The sequence below is a fragment of the Brachypodium distachyon genome, chromosome 4 (assembly GCF_000005505.3).
Source record: "Brachypodium distachyon strain Bd21 chromosome 4, Brachypodium_distachyon_v3.0, whole genome shotgun sequence".
Taxonomy (NCBI): Eukaryota; Viridiplantae; Streptophyta; class Magnoliopsida; order Poales; family Poaceae; genus Brachypodium; species Brachypodium distachyon.
The window spans coordinates 5813666-5831552 of NC_016134.3; the positions used below are offsets into that span (position 1 = coordinate 5813666).

Here is a 17887-nt window from a genome sequence, read left to right on the forward strand (position 1 = left end):
ATTTAGCTGCTTCAACCACTCAAGTCTTTGAGTAAAAAGTTACATTACTCGGTACACTAAGCAGCTTTTTCTTGCAATAGGCATCAATGAACACAATTGAGGAAGAAGAAGCAGCGGGAGTACTCGAACATGCTCAAACTTGGGATTTAGTGCCTTGTTGCAGGAGGCGCAATGCACATGATAGGCATCTTTCAATGGCAGAATCTCAGGGAGAAGCATCCTATTTATAACCACCGGAAGCATGCCCTTCCTCCCTGACCCAGATTTCAATTCTCGGGTGTAGGGACATGGATCCATGTGATATCTATAGGTGCATACGAACATTTATCTACTCTGGTTTTTTTTCCTATTTTTCTGCCTATTGTGTACATAAGCAAATTTGGGGGGTGGGGTGGGGGGGGGGGATATGATCGGTGTGATTTGCAGCAATTTGGGAGGCAAAAAAAAAACAGTTTAGATCAGCAAATTTTTTGGTGGAAAAAGTGCTTTATCATGTTTTGTACCGATGAAGAAGTGTTTTTGTTACTACCACAACATAACCAGGCAACTTTTGTACATTTTCCCCTATTGCTTATGTTCTTTTGCAAATCACAACTCATAATTAGGCTCATAATTTGCCTTGATCTGCAGGGTGTTTTTGGCATGGTAGGCTTTGTGTACAGATGCAGATGATAGTTTTCAGTAAAATCAAAAAATAAGAACATGTACATGGGAGCCGATGATGGGGATCAGATGCAGGGGAGCAACATCTAAAATGCAGCAAGCAGCATATGGCTGCAGTATGTTTTGTGTTGGGGAAACAACAAAGCAACTTATGTAGGATAAAGTATTTTGACTACTTTTGCAGCTACCAAGGAGGGGATTATGTGAGAAGGGGGCTCAACTAAAGTGCTTTGTAGCTGATTTTTTTTGTGTGTATGTGTGCTTCAGATAACCCTGTGTGCGCGCTTGCTTGTGCTGTTGCTTTTCTAAATTTGCTGTTACAGGGGTTTGCCTGAAGCATGACCATCCTCCTGACTCAATTTTCAAGTTTGGGGTTAGGGATATGGATCCATGTAAAAGTTGTGTCCTGGCAAAAGACAAACCCCTAAGCAACTTGTTATTTGTTATCCTATTTGTTTTCGATCAACAGATTTGAGGGGGAAACTGCTTTTCTTTGCTGTTTATGTAGAGAGGGGGACAATAGCTCAGTAGTTTTGCTTGATCTAGCGCAATCCCACCCTCGTCCATATTTTATTATAATAATTGTTGTGTTAGTACCATTATTCAAACTCATATGGATCATTAGGGTTTTTAGATCTAAAACAAACTCCTTTCCATCCATATATCCATACATGTATATTTTTTTGAGCGAATTATCCATACATGTATTATGATCCATAATATGTATTATAGCCATTTGCAATGTCTTGATTTACCAGAACCGAGGTTTTGAAAGCACATAATGTAAATCTTACTGGAAATGGTGTAATGCATGCAGGGCGCATATTTTCTGGCACAAATATTAACCCAGCCGGCCTTTTCTCCTCCGTGCAACTGTTTTACTCCTTACAATTCTGAAATTGGTAGAAAACAGAGAGAGTACTAAGAATCAACTGTGGATGTTTCTAATGGTCTTTTATGTGTCCCACCTGATAGTTTTTGCGGGGAAGGATTGAGATGATGTGACGTGGACAAGAAAAGAATAAAAAATAGTGTATATCAATGGAAAGAGGAGGGGAAAGCTGACCGTGAACTCTAGCCACGTCTACACTACCTCTCTAGGTCCGACCGTTGTCTTGTGGCTTCAAAAGAAGTCTCCATAACTATGAAGAAAATCAGCCAATTTTTGTTTTTCATATTATTTTTATTCGAAAAGGTTTGCAATTTGGCTTTTTTTTTCTTTCGAGGGAAGTATTGTAATCCGATTTTTTTTGTAACTACTCCTTCCGTCCAACAAAAGATGTCTCAAGTTTGTCAAAATTTAGATGTATTTAAATATGACTTATTGTATAGATGCATTCAAATTTAAGTTAAAGTTGAGACTTTTTTTTTTATTGGATGGAGTAAGTATTATAATCCGACTATGTGATGGACAGACTTTACATGGCCATATAGCCGAGAGGCCGAACCGAGCGAAGCCCAAACCGGCCCAAGCCCAAGCCGTTGACAGCTGCTTCCTCCTCCGCACGCCACGGCGAGTTTCTTTCCGACAGACCCCCGACCTCTCCTCTTCTCGCTCGCTCGCCGCGAGATCCCGCGCGCAAGCCCAACCCATGGCGGTCGGCATCGGGCTCCTGCTCAACCAAGCCACCCGCCTGCCCCGTGCCCCCATCCACTCCCACGCTGCCTTCTCCGCCGCAGCTGCAGCCGCGGCGGCGGCGGCGGCCGTCTCCTCCTCCGGCGTGCCCCTCTCCGCGCGACACTTCTTCGGGTTCGTTCGACCCTCCCTCAGCTTCTGAATCAATCTCTTACTACCAAGGCTCCTGTTATTTGCCTTCTCCTCTCCCGTGTCGAATTTCTTTTGTTTGTGCGCGCGTCGTGCTTGAGTCGCGATCGAGGTGTTCGACGCATTGCGCGGGAGGATTATTACCAGGGTTTTGGCTTCACCCTAGAGCAGTTTAGCGCGGCCGGGGTTTGGTTTTAGTAGCCACACATTAGGCGATCTCCATGCTCCGCCGGAGCCGGAGGAAACGGGGACCTACCGTGTTCTATGGATGTGTCTGAGGCGGTGGAGCCCTACCTCCTTATAGCGTTATCTTTGAATTTTATGCATTAGCCACTGCAGTTGCTAAAGTTTCTACCTTTGGAGTTGGAGATTGTTTTCCGATAGCTACTTTCAAGTATTAATTGTCTCAAATTTGCCCAAATATGGATGTATCTATGCCTAACAATCATCTAGATACATGTAATATTTCGACAACTAATATGGATCGGAGGGAGTATTTTACTTGTTTGCATTCAAATTTTGTTGTGTCAATTTTTACCAACTTATGTCAACTTGGCCTCGGAGGTGAACTTCGTTGTGATATGATGAAACTTGATGATTTGATCTATTAATTAGGTTTTGTCTTTCAGTATACTGTCAATGATCATTGGATCATTCATTTGAGTTGTAAAAAATAGTACTCCCTCCGTCCTGAATTAACTGACGTGGATTTTTATAGATTCTTATACAAATCTACGTCAGTTAATTCGGGACGGAGGGAGTACTTGATTATGTCTGTGGGACAGTTAGAAAAATGCCTTCTTTCTGGTCTGGAAGATTGATTGCCTCTAGCAGCCATATAGTGCAACAAAATACTCCCTCCGTCCCATATAAAAGCGACGAAATATTACATGTATCTAGACGCTTTTTGTGTATAGATACATCCATATTTGGGCAAATTGAGCCACTTAATATGGGACGGAGGGAGTAGATATTTATGGATCTATGTGTTTGTGGATCCATCCATGAATCGTTACATACGGCATTGGTCTAAAAGTACGGATCACGGATGTTGTTTGTCATTGCTGGCAAGTTGCATTTAGTTTTTTTTATCCATTTTAATTATGTTGACCTAAATACTACTACTGTCTAATAACTGTTGTGTTCTTGCTTCAGTTTTCCAGGGTTCACTGTTGCTCATTGTGATGCTAGTGCAACATATGGATTGAACGATACTCCTGATCTTATTAATGATCTTAACAGCAAGATATATGACTCGATTCATTCGCCAATAAAGGAATACCCTTTGGAGCTGAAGCCGCTTTATTATGCATTTCAGTTTAAAATTTTTGGTGTGACAACCCTGAGGGCCTTTTTATTGTACTATTTGCCGCTTCTTGAACCTCGTCCACCTAGTGATGATGACGAGGATGATGATCTGCTTCAAGATGATTCAGAGAGGCCGCCTGTCGACCTGGTTACTCCCTTCCACAAATCATTGAAGCAAATCGCCCGTGAGGTACTTATTTGCTCAATGGCACTTCAGTAAAGTAGTGCAATCAGTTCTAACAGTCTTTCGTAAACTGACTAGCTAGATACAATAGTTCAATATCTTGTTATCAGATGATCCCTTATGTTCACCTTAATTGACCTCCATTTCTGCCTTTGCCTTTTCCGTTCCACCAAAAACGTATTTTGATCTTCGCATATTTAATGTTTGCTGAATTTTCCAGTCAGTAGTGTCTAACAGTTGATTTTAGCTTTCCATGTAGACCTCCTTTGAAACAGACATAGATTTGTTCTCTATACGTGAAATATAAATCTACTTTTTATATCCATGTTCATGGCCTGGGCTTCTGGCCTTCTCTTGTAAGCCTAATCTGTTTTTACCAGGAGCCCCAAATAAGCTGGCGTGACTTGAGGGCGTTTATGAGTTACAACGCTCCTTAGTGCAAGCCTAACCTAAATATTGTAAAAAATTAAAGCTTGGCCTACACCTTTATTTGCTGTTTTGTTTATCCTATGCAAAGTAAAAGTCCTTGCTTGTTCTTCTGTTCTACATTTCAGACTTCAGTTGTAACAACAAGACGTGTATTGGAAAGGATCACGGTTCGTCATGTGTCGCAACGAACAGCATGGAAGTATCTAAAAGGTAAGGTTTCTCTGTTTTACTCATATCTTCAGGCAGCACGCTCGATGATTGAAGGGTTGTGGACTTGTGGCATTCTAGCAGCCTATAAGTCTAAATGTGGTTGTTGTTCCAACTGAATCATTCTGAAAAAAGTTGGAGTTGTTATTTTTCATATGAAGCAATATGTTCCTTGATTAATTAGAGACCATATTACCATATTTTCATTGCCTTAGTTTCCCCCCCCCCCCCCCCCCCCTCCTATAACCTTCCTGAGCAGGTCATTGACATATACTCCATATTGCTGCTATTCTCCATAATAACTATTTGATGCTCACTTCAATTTGCAAATTGCTTATTGGTTTAATTTGTAGTTAGCTTTTAGTCAACTAAACACATTATGACATTAGGACTACACAAGCTCTCTCGTTTACATACAATCTTCTTTCGCATGCATGTTTAAAGGACTAGTCTTTTTATAACCTGGAGTAGTTCGCACATGACCAGGTTAAGGTAACTTTTTTCAGAAACCTGAATTTGGCTCGGAGGTCCAGAAAAATCTAGCGCATAATGCTTATTAGCTTATCTGTTTCTTTGGTATGTCTTGTGCTCTCATTGCCCAGTTGGTTGGTAAGTCATTATTCATTAGATTCCAATCTCTTTGTGGTCGAGTTGAGCACTCCTGAGTGACTGTTGAATAGGTACTCCCTCCGGCCTCTGGGACAAGTAATATGGGTCGGAGGGAGTACAACATCTTGGGTTGTGGCCAACATCATTCAATCCCTTTGCAAGGATGTTCCTCCAAATTTACCTTAGATACGCTAGCTACATTTTGTTTTATATGCAAAGCGTACCAATAAGTTACATCGTTTTCTGTCTGATGTGTTCTCTCTGTTGCTTTTGTTTCAACACATTAATCTTACTGTATTCTTTTAATTTCTTGTCTGCCGAGTTATGATTAATATATTATCGCATTATCTGCTGTTACTTATAATACCGTTTACTTTGTTCTCTAAAGATGCTGCAAAATCATCAAAGAGGAAAGCTATAAGGGGGATGCCAATTCCAGAATACACATACTGTGTTGCCAGAACAACTTTCCGAAGTAAGACTTTGCCTGCACTCGTCGTTTCTCCTTTTTTAGGTTATTACTCATTCTTTTTATTTTTTAAACAGCTCATACATTGGGGGTAGCTGCTGCTTGGGTTGTACAATCTATAGTCCAGGTTTACAAATGTTTCGTTCGTAAACCTGATAGTGATGATGATCAGGAATTGTTTGATGAGATGGAGAAATTCAGATTGTTTGGGAGAAAGATCTATAGTGTAACCATCAAATGTGGTTTCTCTTTGGTATTTGCCTCAATAGGAGCAGGCCTTGGTGCCCTCCTTCATTCACATCATGGACAGTGGATTGGTGAGTTACAACTTCCTTTCTTCTGTCAATTCAAGTACTGGACTGCCGAAGCTTCTCATTTTGTTTCTGGACTTAATAATCTTTGTTGGAGTGTTTCATGTTCACTTTATGTTAGCGATGAAGATATCTTTTAGGGCAACGTATCAGGTGAAAACCTCTACTCGGTGAAAACTTGAAAACTTCCAATCCTAGCCATTAGATCTCAAATAAACGGATCAGATAAAAGGTGGAACCTCTAATCACTTGAACACATTTACGAAAAAAACTTGTGATTGGAGATAAAAGCGCTGCCAGATTCAGCATGTTAGCATTGGTTCTGCTCAAACTAAGTTGACACTGTTTCCTCCTATGGCTTGCAGGTTGTGTCCTTGGAGATTTAGCCGGACCAGTTATTGCTATCCTTGTTTTTGAAAAGCTCGGGTGCCCGCTAGAAGATTGAAAAACCCTGGTCATTGGACTATGCATCCGTCGGTTCTTTCTCCCGTTGAAGAACATGATGTGGCGCTGCTTCGCCTTGAGTCCTGCCCTTTGGGGTATCTACGTTGATCTAACCTGGAGCTCACACTTGATGAATAACTAGCCATCACCTCTGCCATGTGCATGGTTAATAGCTTCTTTGTGACGCATGAATGCCTTCGGGCATCATGACTGAGATGTTGATACTGGCATATGCTTTGTTACTCTGTCTCAGATTTTGAGTTTGTTGATTGATCTTCTAGCAACTGTAACAATGATGAAGCCTCTCCACGACTGGATGACTACGTCACATGAGTTATTTGATCTTGAATTGACAAATATTTTGATTTTTTACGGATGCGAATACCACGACCGAACCAGCAATGACTAGCACAAATATAATTAAATTAACAGTTCTTGCAGAAATACAATCACAGGCTTGACAGTTTCCATTGCGGTTGTTCATATAAAACCCATGAGCAGGCCGATCGTTCGAACTGTGGTCTTGTACGAGTTTTGTCCAAAATCAGCCATTGCCATCGAAACAGAGCTGCATTTACAACTCAGGGGCACAATGTTTCATAAGAATGAACAATGATTAAATAACTTCGGGCCAAGAGAAATGGAAGAAACGGCTTATATGCTGGGTAGACGTGCGTGAGATTGGGTGGGATACGTGCTGTGAAGAGATCTCTTTTCCACACTGGCAAACAGGTCGGCATCATTTCGCCAAAGGCAAAATCGGCTATGGATTTGATGAATTGGAGTATGCCAAAACCATCAGAAATGCAATAACACATGTGAATGCAGATCACAAATCCTCCACACTTGAGTTGAGTCACCTGCAAACACACACATGCATATATGCAAGTCACAAACGGTAACAAAGCTATCTCAAAAACATCTACTTCCTCCGCCCCTGTTGGTGTCGTGTGGTGTTGGCCGGGACGTACGGAGGTAGTAGCTCCGGCGTGCCGTGAAGGTCACCATGGCAGTCTGGCAGAGGGATGGATATGAGACTGATTAGAGAGTGTGCTTGTATATTCTGCAGCGCGGTGGAAGCTAGGGAAGCTAATGTGTGAGCTGCTGATGATGTACTTGATGAGTGTTTGTGATGAGAGCTGAATTCTCTGTGTCTATTTTATACGCGCATGCAGTCAGGTAGGGAGTTTAAAACTAGGAAGGATGTTTAGTTTGACTCGCTTCAAGTATAGGACTTGCTTGGCAATTTTTCTGTCTTTTTCAGGATCTTCTGTCCAACATTTATCCATAACATGCATTTTCCGTGATCTTCTGTGCAGTTTCAAGATTATTTTTTTAAAGGGCCGTGAATCGTTTCGTCCACTGGTTGGCGGGCGCGTGGACGCCATGCCCGCGCCGGCCAAAGTATCGCCGGCCGTCCATTGCAAAAAAGAAAGTATCGCCGGCCGTTCGCTCACTGATAGACTAAAGAATCTATATCCACCTTTTCGAATGCACTCCTCAGAAGAAGAGAATGCCCAGTGTTAGCATCCTTTTGGGTCCTAAAATATTCAAGGAAAATTGAAACAAATCGAATGAGTTCATAAAATATGTGTTTACCAAATATTCAAATCCAAATTCATTATACATATAGAGAAGAAGAAAAAAAGACAAATCCAGCCATGAATGATGCCTGAAATTTCGTCTTTTCTATTTGTGTTTTTGTGATATTATTCACAATTAGGGGAAGAAAAAGAAGGGCACTTTTACTACCAGAATCAGCATTCCAGGCACATTTAGCTTGACATGATTAAAACAACCAGAAAAAACATTTTATGTGCAAAGTAAAAATGGGACATGATCAGATCTCTCAAAAAGAAAAGGATATCAAGTTTTTGGCACACCCTCAGAAGTCCAGAAATGCACTGATCATAGAAACATTGCTGCCAGAATCATCTCAAATTTAAATGCATAGCTTCTCTCAGCACTCAGCAGCATGAAACCTTTTAAGATAAACTGCTCAAACAGGGTTTGTTTTCCTACATTGAAAGCTTGTACGTGACAAAAGATACATCAACTATACAGGAACACTCCGCTCCAGACCCAGCTAGTTCATACAATTTGCGTGTCAAGGTTCAGCTGTTCTCATGTGAACGGGTAGAAGTTGGGGAAGAGCAAACTGCCTAGAAGAATATAAGCAATGAAGTAAACGACGATGAAATATCCCCATCTCTTGGAAGAGCCCCTCGGAGAAACCAAAATGTGTGAAGCAGCCCAGTAAATTGGAGGACTAGCAGACAAAAATCGTGTTGACACCTACACCAAAGAGATATAAGCAATGAGACTTGATGCACAGGGGTCTGCAGCAGCACCTCCAAATGAGCTACACTTTTTATGAAGAAATCATTATACTGACCTGGACGTGCATCACGAAGAAAGCAGTCAATGTCATGAATGCCAGATGTAAGATGAAAGGGATAACTAGTATGGGGCACCCATCCTTATCGTCTTTGAGAATTTGGCCGGTCGAACAATTATCATGTAAAGATGTCGAAGCAGACTTGGCTGCAACAGATTTTCTCTTCTTAATCTCAGTGTGTTCTGTTCAAGCAGTGCACAGTTAGATTCTATTAAATGTTCTAACTTATTAGTATCCAATATCACTAGGTTCATGTAGGTTCTCTATTTCTCAGGTCACTTCAAATTTTCTTAATTCCTAAAACACTTTCAAAATACTCAACTTTATCCACAAAATTTATAATAGTATTTCAGAGGTAATAGCATGTTTAAGAAAGCTGAAAAATATCACTTCATGGTGACTCAAATAAGGAAAACATGTTGAGGCTGTGTTAATAATAATAGTACCTTGTTCTTTGTAATTTGGTCCGATAGAAAATTTGCTCTTCAATACTGTGGCAACATCTGAGCGCTCATATGCTTCAACTGACCTCTCCTCAACAGTGGCAATAATCTGCTCGTGCAGGCTAGTTGACTGGAAGAGTTGGCAAAGCATTTTTGTGTAATGAACAATAGAATAAACCGCAAGAGATAGTACTGGTGAAGCCAAAAGAAAGTTCGGCAGCTGCTTCACTTGAAAGTATCTCAAGAAACCAACCCCCCTAGAAATAAAGAAAGATAAAAATGTAAAGTTTGTAGAAGAGCCATGTAAAATAGTAAAGCTGCTTCACTTGAAAGTGGTCAAAATTAATTATTCAAAGAGTAAGCTAGTAGAAGAGCCATGTAAAATAATAGTAAAGGAAAATGCATATGCGGCCATTCAATCAATGATCTCAAACAGCAGAGATACTTCAAAATTCTGGCACACATAAATGAGAAAGAGTTCTGCTTATTTCCTACAGGTGGGGCATACAACCCAAGTGGCATCCTAACAGCATACACGATTGGCCCAACAGAACACATCCTTAATGATGAATCCTTAATACACATAACAATTCTTATTAACAATACAATCATGCTTATACGTGAGTTGTGACAAAAAACAGAATACTATCCGAAGATAATGAAATTAAAAATGTGAGGGGAAAACGATGGCCAGATTTGATAAATGATAAAGTTAATACTGGTAAGGCTAAGATAGAAACTATTACCAGTAGTGGCTCTGGATAAAACTGTACAAAAGGGGCAATTTCGCTTTGCACCATGGCCTCAGCTCATCTGAGTTTCCGTGTAGGCATATGTTGAAATACCCATATGCTTGGAAAGCAAAGAATGGTATAAATATAAAAATGGAGTGCAAAACTCCAGTGATAAGGGCCTGCATTGCCAACTTGGGCCAAAGGAAAAGGTAATGCGGTTAGATAAACATCTCTTTCCTAATCGCATCTCAAGTACACCGACATTACTTTTGCATATATCAAATTAACACATAAGGTTATGGGCTTATGCACCCACACTACTATGCACTTTGGAGCTCCAAAATTGGGCATTTCAACAATTTCCACAAAACATTATAGCAGTAGAGCATGTGAAAGTATATCTGCACGCAAACGTTGTGGAAACAATGAATGCTGTTTGTATTGCAAGATTGTACTCATTTAGTCATTTTTCATATGAGCATAATCAATTGCCTTTTTGCACATCACATATATGATAATATTTTTGAACAATTTTTTGCATGGATGATAAACCCTGATTTTTTAGGACTCAAAATTTCCATGACTCTTTTTTAGGGGGAAATTGTAACTTCCTGGTGATAAACCCCGAACTCAGGGTGCATAGGAGTGCGGGAGCATAAAGTACCATGTAAATCAGTAGAACAGTTCATAAAGACTAAATTAAACTTACTATGGGCCTTTTCTTTTGGACAGCAGCATCATATGCTTGTAGCAAAGCCTGAAAACAGAAATAACCAGCATTAAGTGCTCCATTTGACCTAGCTGAACCAGAGAGAGCAAGCATTATCATTGCAACAGTATTAGCACCAGAAAACAGGTAGAACACCCCTCCAAGCGAAAACAGCGCATAAAGACTTTCTGAGTATCTGCCAGAAAAAACGAAAAACAGAAACATGTCTGTTAGTTCATCCGTCCAGCACATGATTCTTTCTAGTTCAGGTAGAAAGGAAAAGAAACTTACAGTGATGAGTAGAACACAGAAGCAGGATTGAAGCAAAAGAGAACCGATGCTCGGTAAGCTGCTCTTGAGTCCTTCAAGATTATCACAGACAATCTGCAGGAAGCATAATTGAAAGTCACTTTACTACTATATGAAATGGTAGGGAAAACGGGTCTAAATCTTGTGCTTCGAACATGGAAAAGAAAATCATCAGTGCTTGTGCACAAAGGCAAAATTTAGAAACTAGAAATAGGTCGTCCTGCGCTTGAAATGGATCACTACAACTAAAATTTGCGAGCAGAAATTTCATTGCAGCTACTCATGCACTACAAAAAGAAAATGCAATCACTCCAAAAGATACTAAGACCGTCCGAAGCACCAGGCATCTCAATGACTAAAATGCACCAACATTAGTAGGCCACCAATCAAACGACCCATGAAATATAATAACCTATAAATTCTCTACAGACATTACCCCAATAAAATGAAGCAGATACAATCCAAATATTTCTGTACACTCTTAACGTGGACTTGCACTCATTGCTACCTGTCAAATATAGTCGAACAGTTCCAAGAACCTAAAACAACAATTAAATGCTAAAAACACTTAAAGTCCGACATCATAAATACACACAGACAAATTGCGTCGTTGAAGAACTTCAATCACCTGTAGAAGTAGGCCGCAGCGGCTACGAACGCCACATTGTTGAGAACAAGCCCAGAGATCACGAGCACGGCCCTGTACCCAAGAACAGGCACCAGCGGCGCGAACACTGCACAAGAAGAGAAAGCCCCAGCCCATGGACCGAGCACCAGATCAGACGAAGAACACACACCTCAGCAATGAGAAAGCGAGGTAGAGGGCGGGAGGTAACATACGGGATCGGGAGAGGAGGACGAGGGAGGCCGGGAGGAGGGGGAGGAAGGCGAACGACTGCTCGTACTCGTAGCCGCACTCGGCGGGGCGCGCGAAGTGGACGCCGTCCCATACGGCTAGCGACGAGATGGCGGCGGCGGCGGGAGTGGCGGCGGGCGTGGAATTAGAGGACGAGGGGGAGGAGAGGCATGGCGGGTGGAGGGAGGCGGAGGTGTCGTAGGGGCGGAAGAGAAGGCGGGCGAGCAGAGAGAGGGCAAGGACTAGGACGCGGGAGGCGGCGGCGAGCCGGACGACGGAGGCGAGCGGCGACGGCGGCGCCATGGGTCGCCGGCGGGATGGTTTGTCTTGTCACACCGGGTTCGACTCAGCCGATGGATCTGATCCTCGGGTCGAGCCGGGGGCAAAATGGTCACACCGGTCAAAAAAAAATCACCCGCACACTCCTATCTCCGGCTCTCCGCTGCCTGCCGCCGGGAGCCCATGCCCCAGCCCGCCCTAAGCTTTGGTAGGCTTCGTCCTGCTGGGTGCCCATTGGCCTAATGGCCCGATCCAAAGCTGTTCCTCAGCCGCAACAGTCCCTCCGTGCTTAGTAACCTGCTCTCGCTCTGTGCAGACAACTTGCTCGATGAAATGACCAGGTGTGGCAAAGTCCAGCGACCGCAACAATATGTGGTTCCAGTTTCATTTTCCAATCCCTGCCTTTTGGCCTCTTCACAGTGGCAATTTCAGGAGAGGTCAGTGTCATGCATACAAACCCTGTACGTACAGGACCAACTGCACATGCATGCCTAATTTGACAGTTTTCGAATTTCGATGAGATTTGACCAATGAGATGTAGCCAAATTCCCCCATATTATTTTATGAGATTTAAAGGGTTAGGCTGCACCAGTTGACCTTAAGGGTTACTTTATATTCTCTTCTATTCATTCACGCAGCAGCGGCACAGGAAACTTCTTGATTCCCACTGCTATAAAGCGTTGACTTATACTCTTGAGCAAGAGGACATCTGAGTTACTCTTCCAGATCCAAGAGAAACACTCGGCAAGTTCCAAGATCCTCTTCTGATTGAGACTCCTCTTCTGAACTCTGATTGAGACTAGATAGATGCTAGCCGGTAGCCGCAGATCAATCAGCAAGGAGGCCAGCCAGTTTGATCAGGTATGCGAAGGTATTTTTTTCCTCACTTTTCATTTTCTGCATGATAGCAATGTTGTGTTCATGTTCCAGACATGAATAGCTCAAATGCATCGGTAATAGATTAACCTCATATGGATTGTTTTCAAGGGAATGGAATGGATGACATAAAATTATTTTTTGTGACCTGTTTGAAAGAAGTCTGTGAAACCGCAGTTAGCATTTTCACCAAGCCTATAAGTTTCTTAAAATTCCCAAAACATGATGACATGTAGGGGATGTTGTCTATCTCTTCATGTCAAACTTCAAGACCAATCACTCCCATCTGTGACACGAGATAAGAAAATAATACTTAATTAACACATTAATTAGAAAATCTCCCTATCTTTCATATCCATAAATTCTACGGAGTTTGGTTTTGAAATTTTGCATATAAATAGAATGTAACATGCCCGTATTTGACGGAGTTTATTTTGTAACGTAGCAGGGTGGAATTGAGTCTTGAAGTGGCATACTGATTTATCATTACTCTTCGCAAAAGCAGTAACAATACAATGGCAGAGACTGCTATTCTTTTAGCCATAAAGAAAATAAGCATAGCTGTGGCAGGAGAAGTAGTAAACCTAGCAAAGCCCATATTTGCAAAGAAATCTGGATTAGTCGCAGCCCTTCCGACTAACATGGAATTGGTAAAGGAAGAACTTGAGATTATACATGCATTTCTCAAGAAAAATAGTACAAGGGAATGCAGTGATACAGTCTTGGAAACATGGGTAAGGCAAGTTAGGAGGTTGGCATATGACATTGAAGATGTTGTGGATCAGTTTATCTTTATTGTTGGTGAACAACACGGAAAGAGTTTCTTCAGTAATTTGAAGAAAGTTGTCAGGAAACCCCAGTCCTTGTTTTCATTGGATAGGATGGCTACTGAGGTTCAGAAACTAAAACAGAGACTCACTGAACTGTCGAGTAGGCGAGACCGCTGGATACAATCAAAAGTTAGTGGACTCGATGTTGAGATACCAAACTATGGCAGCAAAGAAGAAGCATATCAATTCAGACACAGTCAATCGGACAATGAGGATGACTTTGTAGGTGTTGATAAATATAAAGAAATCCTGGATAAGTTGCTGAACTCTGAAGATTATTCTCTGCGTATCATTGCTGTTTGTGGTATGGGTGGATTGGGCAAAAGTTCTCTTGTTCACAATGTCTACAAGAGAGAACGGTCGCATTTTGATTGCCGAGCATGGATTTCTGTTTCACAATCCTGTAAAATTGATGATATTTTGAGAAACATGTTGAAACAAATGTATGGCAGCGATAACAAAATACAATTTGAGGTTGCAAAGATGAATATTGAGGAACTAAGAGAAGACTTGAAGAAAGTTCTGGAACAGAAGAGGTTCTTAGTTGTATTGGATGATGTATGGAGAGGTGCAGTTGCTTTGGAAATCAGAGATCTCCTTCTTAACAGTGGGAAGAGAAGCAGAGTGATCATCACAACTAGAATTGATGAGGTAGCTTCTATTGCTGAAGATGCATGCAAGATCAAGCTTGAGCCTCTAAACAATCATGATGCATGGATTTTATTCTGCAGAAAGGTGTTTTGGAAAATCCAAAATCATGTTTGCCCTCCAGACTTGCAGAAGTGGGGTGAAAAGATAGTGAAGAAATGTGCAGGCTTGCCATTGGCTCTTGTGGCGTTAGGGGGATTATTATCACTAAGAGATCAGAGTGAAGCAGAATGGAAATCTTTTCACAGTAAACTAACGTGGGAATTGCATAATAATCCTGATATAAACCACGTGGAGTGGATTTTGAATTTAAGTTACAGGCACCTACCGAGTTATTTGCAAAATTGTTTCTTATATTGTGCTATGTTCCCAGAAGGCCGTCTCCTTAAGAGGAAGAAGCTGATTAGACTGTGGATTGCGGAAGGGTTTGTTGAACAAAGAGGAACAAGCAGCTTGGAAGAGGTTGCTGAAAGCTATCTCATAGAGCTTGTCCATCGAAACATGATTCAAGTCATAGCAAGAAACAGTTTTGGTCGTATTCGGCGTTTCCGTATGCATGATCTTATACGCGAATTGGCCATTAAGCTCTCTGAGAAGGAATGTTTCAGTTCAACTTATGATGACACCTCAGGAGTCATACAGATTGTGTCAGATTCCCGCCGTATGTCAGTGTTCCGATGCAAGACCGACATTAGATTGACCTTAGATTCACCGAAACTTCGCACCTTTTTAGCATTTGACAGAACTATGCTGCATTGTTCATCGTCTCATTACATTCCAGCCAAATCTAAATACCTTGCAGTGTTGGACTTGTCAGGCTTGCCTATTGAGACTATCTGCCATTCAATTGGCGAATTATTTAATCTTAAGTATTTGTGCCTCAATGACACCAATGTAAAGTCACTGCCAAAAACTGTGAGTGGCCTTCAGAATTTAGAGACCTTGAGCCTTGAAAGGACTCAGTTAACAAGTCTCCCTTCTGGGTTTGCAGTACTAAAGAAGCTGCGGCATTTACTTTTATGGAAATTGCAAGATACTGCACAATCAAGTTTTACTCATTCCTTAGGTGTTCGGACAACTGAAGGTCTTTGGAATTTGAATGAACTGCAAACTTTGGATGAAATACGAGCAAATGAACAATTTATCAGCAAAATGGGAAATTTGTCCCAATTAAGGAGTCTTTACATTTCAGATATAAAGAGTAAATACTGCTCACAACTATGTTTGTCTTTGTCGAAGATGCAGCATCTTGTGAGATTACATGTGAAAGCAATCAACCAGGAAGAGGTGCTCAGGCTGGAATCTTTGGCATTGCCTCCTCAACTTCAGACACTTGAGCTTACAGGGCAGCTGGCAGGAGGGATTCTGCAATCTCCATTCTTCTCAGGTCATGCAAACACCCTTGTCAGGTTGAGTTTATGCTGGTGCCATCTTGCAGAAGACCCATTACCATATCTCACCAAGTTTTCAAATTTAACAAGCTTGCGTATGAGGAGGGTGTACACTGGGAAGAAGCTGGGGTTCAGTGCAGGTTGGTTCCCAAAGTTGAAAGGGATGGCCTTGGTAGACATGTCACATGTTTGCCAGATTTACATAGAGGAGGGAGCTTTGATCAATCTTGAGTATCTGAACCTTGATGGTCTCAATGAATTAGTTGATGTTCCTGATGGCATCGAATTTCTCCCATCCATAAAGGAGGTACACCTCAGTAGGTTGCATCCTGATTTCATGGGCAATTTGCAAGAAAGCGCGAGAATGGGGAGGCTACAACATATCCCAGTCATGTATAGGAGGTAGAAAGGTAAAACATATCCATCTCTGAATATCACATCTTGCACAACTTCCCCTGATTTTCAGTTGTCATTTTGGGGTCTCAATATACATCTGTCACAATTACTTCTCCCTTTATATGTTACTAAAATTGGTAAGAATATATGGGATAAAAGTATTTTGCTAAATAGAACTGTCATGGGCGTACATCCCTATAGGGGCACATCCCTAGGTATCCAAATAAGGGACAATATCCCATTAGCATCTCCTAAATTAGTTAGGCACGAGATAAGATAGGAATATTAAGATATGGTTTGTTAGGAAAGTAGAGATTAGTTTCTTAGATGTCAAGTCAAGTCTTCCCTATATAAAGGGCCCCCTGTAATCGTTATGAGGCAAGCAAGAATAAACCAATCTAGTTATACCTCCTCCTTGCCCTTGAGGTGCGGCTGCCTTTCATGGCGCCGTCGCGCCTCTTGGGTCCAGGGTCACCTCGTATAAGCCCTAAAGCCATTATCCCCATGTCGTGAACCTGGTTCATGACAGAACTTTCGTCAAAAAGTAAAATAGTACTCTAAAAAAGAATGGAGGGGTATGTTAGTTAATAATCCATCTGGTTTTAATGGTTAATGTATCCTAAATCTTCAGGTCCACAGGGGTCTATATGGATTCTGGATTCTGGAAAGTATGCGAAGCTGCTAGTACTTGTTTGGTTTTCCTATCACTTCCTTATTTCTTTGTACTACTCGTGTGTAATATATCTATACATATGCATGACGATCTCAATGTTGTTTGTACTATTATTATTTTGCTCTATTTTGCACAGGCATCTAGCTCTTGCTAAGTGAAAGTGCATCTTCGTCCTCTAAGTGTGTTTTAATTTTTAACGGTTAATGATCACCAACTAATGGACTGTTGTGTTTACTAAGAGGGATAGTCAAGCTATTAGGGCATCCACAAAGGTATAGTTACCATTGACTCTCCATTAAGAGTCAATCGGAAAAAAAAATAGACAGTGGGTTGTTATGTCTATAAGCTAACTCTACATAATTTGTTAGCATTAATTCAATGATCTGTAATGGTAACGAGATTGACTCTTAAGATCTTTGCCGACTCTTCGCAAACAGTAGGTTCTTTTCTCTCTTCTCTCAATATCTGTACATGTAGCCTTTCGCAGTCCAAATAAGTCAAGGAAACAAATTGTTGTTTGGTATCCATTTCCTTTACATTCTTCGTACAATTAATTTTATCATTCATCTGCTTCTTGTCCCATCCAATAGGATGATGACAGCATTAAAATTGTTTGGAAAGTTAATCTGCTTTCAAAGTAAATATCCTAGAGATTCTACTAACTTCGTATTTTCACTTTGTTACTGGTTGGATTACTGGTCGTTGCTTCAAAAGCCTGAGGCCAAAAAGAAGTTGATGGCTGGTTCTCTGATGCTGAGAAGTATGATCAGAGGTATTCTGAATAAGGGTCATGGTTGGAGTTTGTCTAAGCGCCTGTAGGGAGCCTGATGCTATCCTATCATGAGTTTTTGCTGCTCTATCGTGTCTTAATTGTTTACTGGAACTATAATGCTGGCCCCTGTGCAGTGTGATGCCTGTAGTCTATTGTCCAGTCCAGCGTCGTTCTGGCAATAATA

General features: G+C 41.3%; 3 protein-coding genes across 9 annotated transcripts; 2 read left to right on the forward strand and 1 right to left on the reverse strand.

Annotated features, from left to right (window-relative positions):
- Window positions 1-2118: 2118 nt before the first annotated feature.
- On the forward strand, window positions 2119-6765 carry LOC100835754. The gene is made up of 6 exons (XM_003576084.4): window positions 2119-2413; window positions 3584-3926; window positions 4475-4559; window positions 5554-5640; window positions 5712-5951; window positions 6311-6765. Exons 1-6 carry the CDS (start codon window positions 2256-2258, stop codon window positions 6388-6390), a joined length of 993 nt encoding a protein of 330 aa, XP_003576132.1. The 5' UTR covers window positions 2119-2255; the 3' UTR covers window positions 6391-6765.
- A 1535-nt stretch (window positions 6766-8300) lies between these two features.
- Window positions 8301-12270, reverse strand: LOC100825434 (GPI mannosyltransferase 2). The gene is made up of 8 exons (XM_003575451.4): window positions 11823-12270; window positions 11611-11716; window positions 10965-11057; window positions 10674-10869; window positions 9977-10155; window positions 9234-9487; window positions 8785-8969; window positions 8301-8684 (listed from the first exon to the last, which is right to left on the reverse strand). Exons 1-8 carry the CDS (start codon window positions 12139-12141, stop codon window positions 8514-8516), a joined length of 1503 nt encoding a protein of 500 aa, XP_003575499.1. The 5' UTR covers window positions 12142-12270; the 3' UTR covers window positions 8301-8513.
- LOC100825741 (disease resistance protein RPM1) lies at window positions 12257-17816 on the forward strand. Of its 7 annotated transcripts, XM_014903110.2 has the most exons (5): window positions 12257-12325; window positions 12434-12554; window positions 12756-12978; window positions 13442-16272; window positions 16890-17085. In XM_014903110.2, the coding sequence occupies exon 4, from the start codon at window positions 13509-13511 to the stop codon at window positions 16266-16268; it is 2760 nt and encodes a 919-aa protein (XP_014758596.1). In that variant the 5' UTR covers window positions 12257-12325; window positions 12434-12554; window positions 12756-12978; window positions 13442-13508; the 3' UTR covers window positions 16269-16272; window positions 16890-17085. The 7 variants fall into 7 exon arrangements, with proteins under 7 accessions (XP_014758596.1, XP_014758601.1, XP_024318879.1 ...); XM_014903115.2 differs by lacking the exons at window positions 12257-12325; window positions 16890-17085 and adding an exon at window positions 17646-17816 and having other exon boundaries at window positions 12328-12554; XM_024463111.1 differs by lacking the exon at window positions 12257-12325 and having other exon boundaries at window positions 12329-12554; window positions 12756-12988; window positions 13439-16272.
- Window positions 17817-17887: the final 71 nt, after the last annotated feature.

Coding starts and splice junctions, on each gene's coding strand:
- LOC100825741 (XM_014903110.2), top strand. CDS start 13,509: ATGGCAGAGACTGCTATTCTTTTAGCCATAAAGAAAATAAGCATAGCT.
- LOC100835754 (XM_003576084.4), top strand. CDS start 2,256: ATGGCGGTCGGCATCGGGCTCCTGCTCAACCAAGCCACCCGCCTGCCC. Junction 2,414..3,583: donor TCCGCGCGACACTTCTTCGG/GTTCGTTCGACC, acceptor TTCTTGCTTCAG/TTTTCCAGGGTTCACTGTTG. Junction 4,560..5,553: donor AGCATGGAAGTATCTAAAAG/GTAAGGTTTCTC, acceptor TGTTCTCTAAAG/ATGCTGCAAAATCATCAAAG.
- LOC100825434 (XM_003575451.4), bottom strand. CDS start 12,141: ATGGCGCCGCCGTCGCCGCTCGCCTCCGTCGTCCGGCTCGCCGCCGCC. Junction 8,970..9,233: donor ACCAAATTACAAAGAACAAG/GTACTATTATTA, acceptor CTGCTTGAACAG/AACACACTGAGATTAAGAAG. Junction 8,685..8,784: donor TCTTCGTGATGCACGTCCAG/GTCAGTATAATG, acceptor TCTTTGGTGTAG/GTGTCAACACGATTTTTGTC.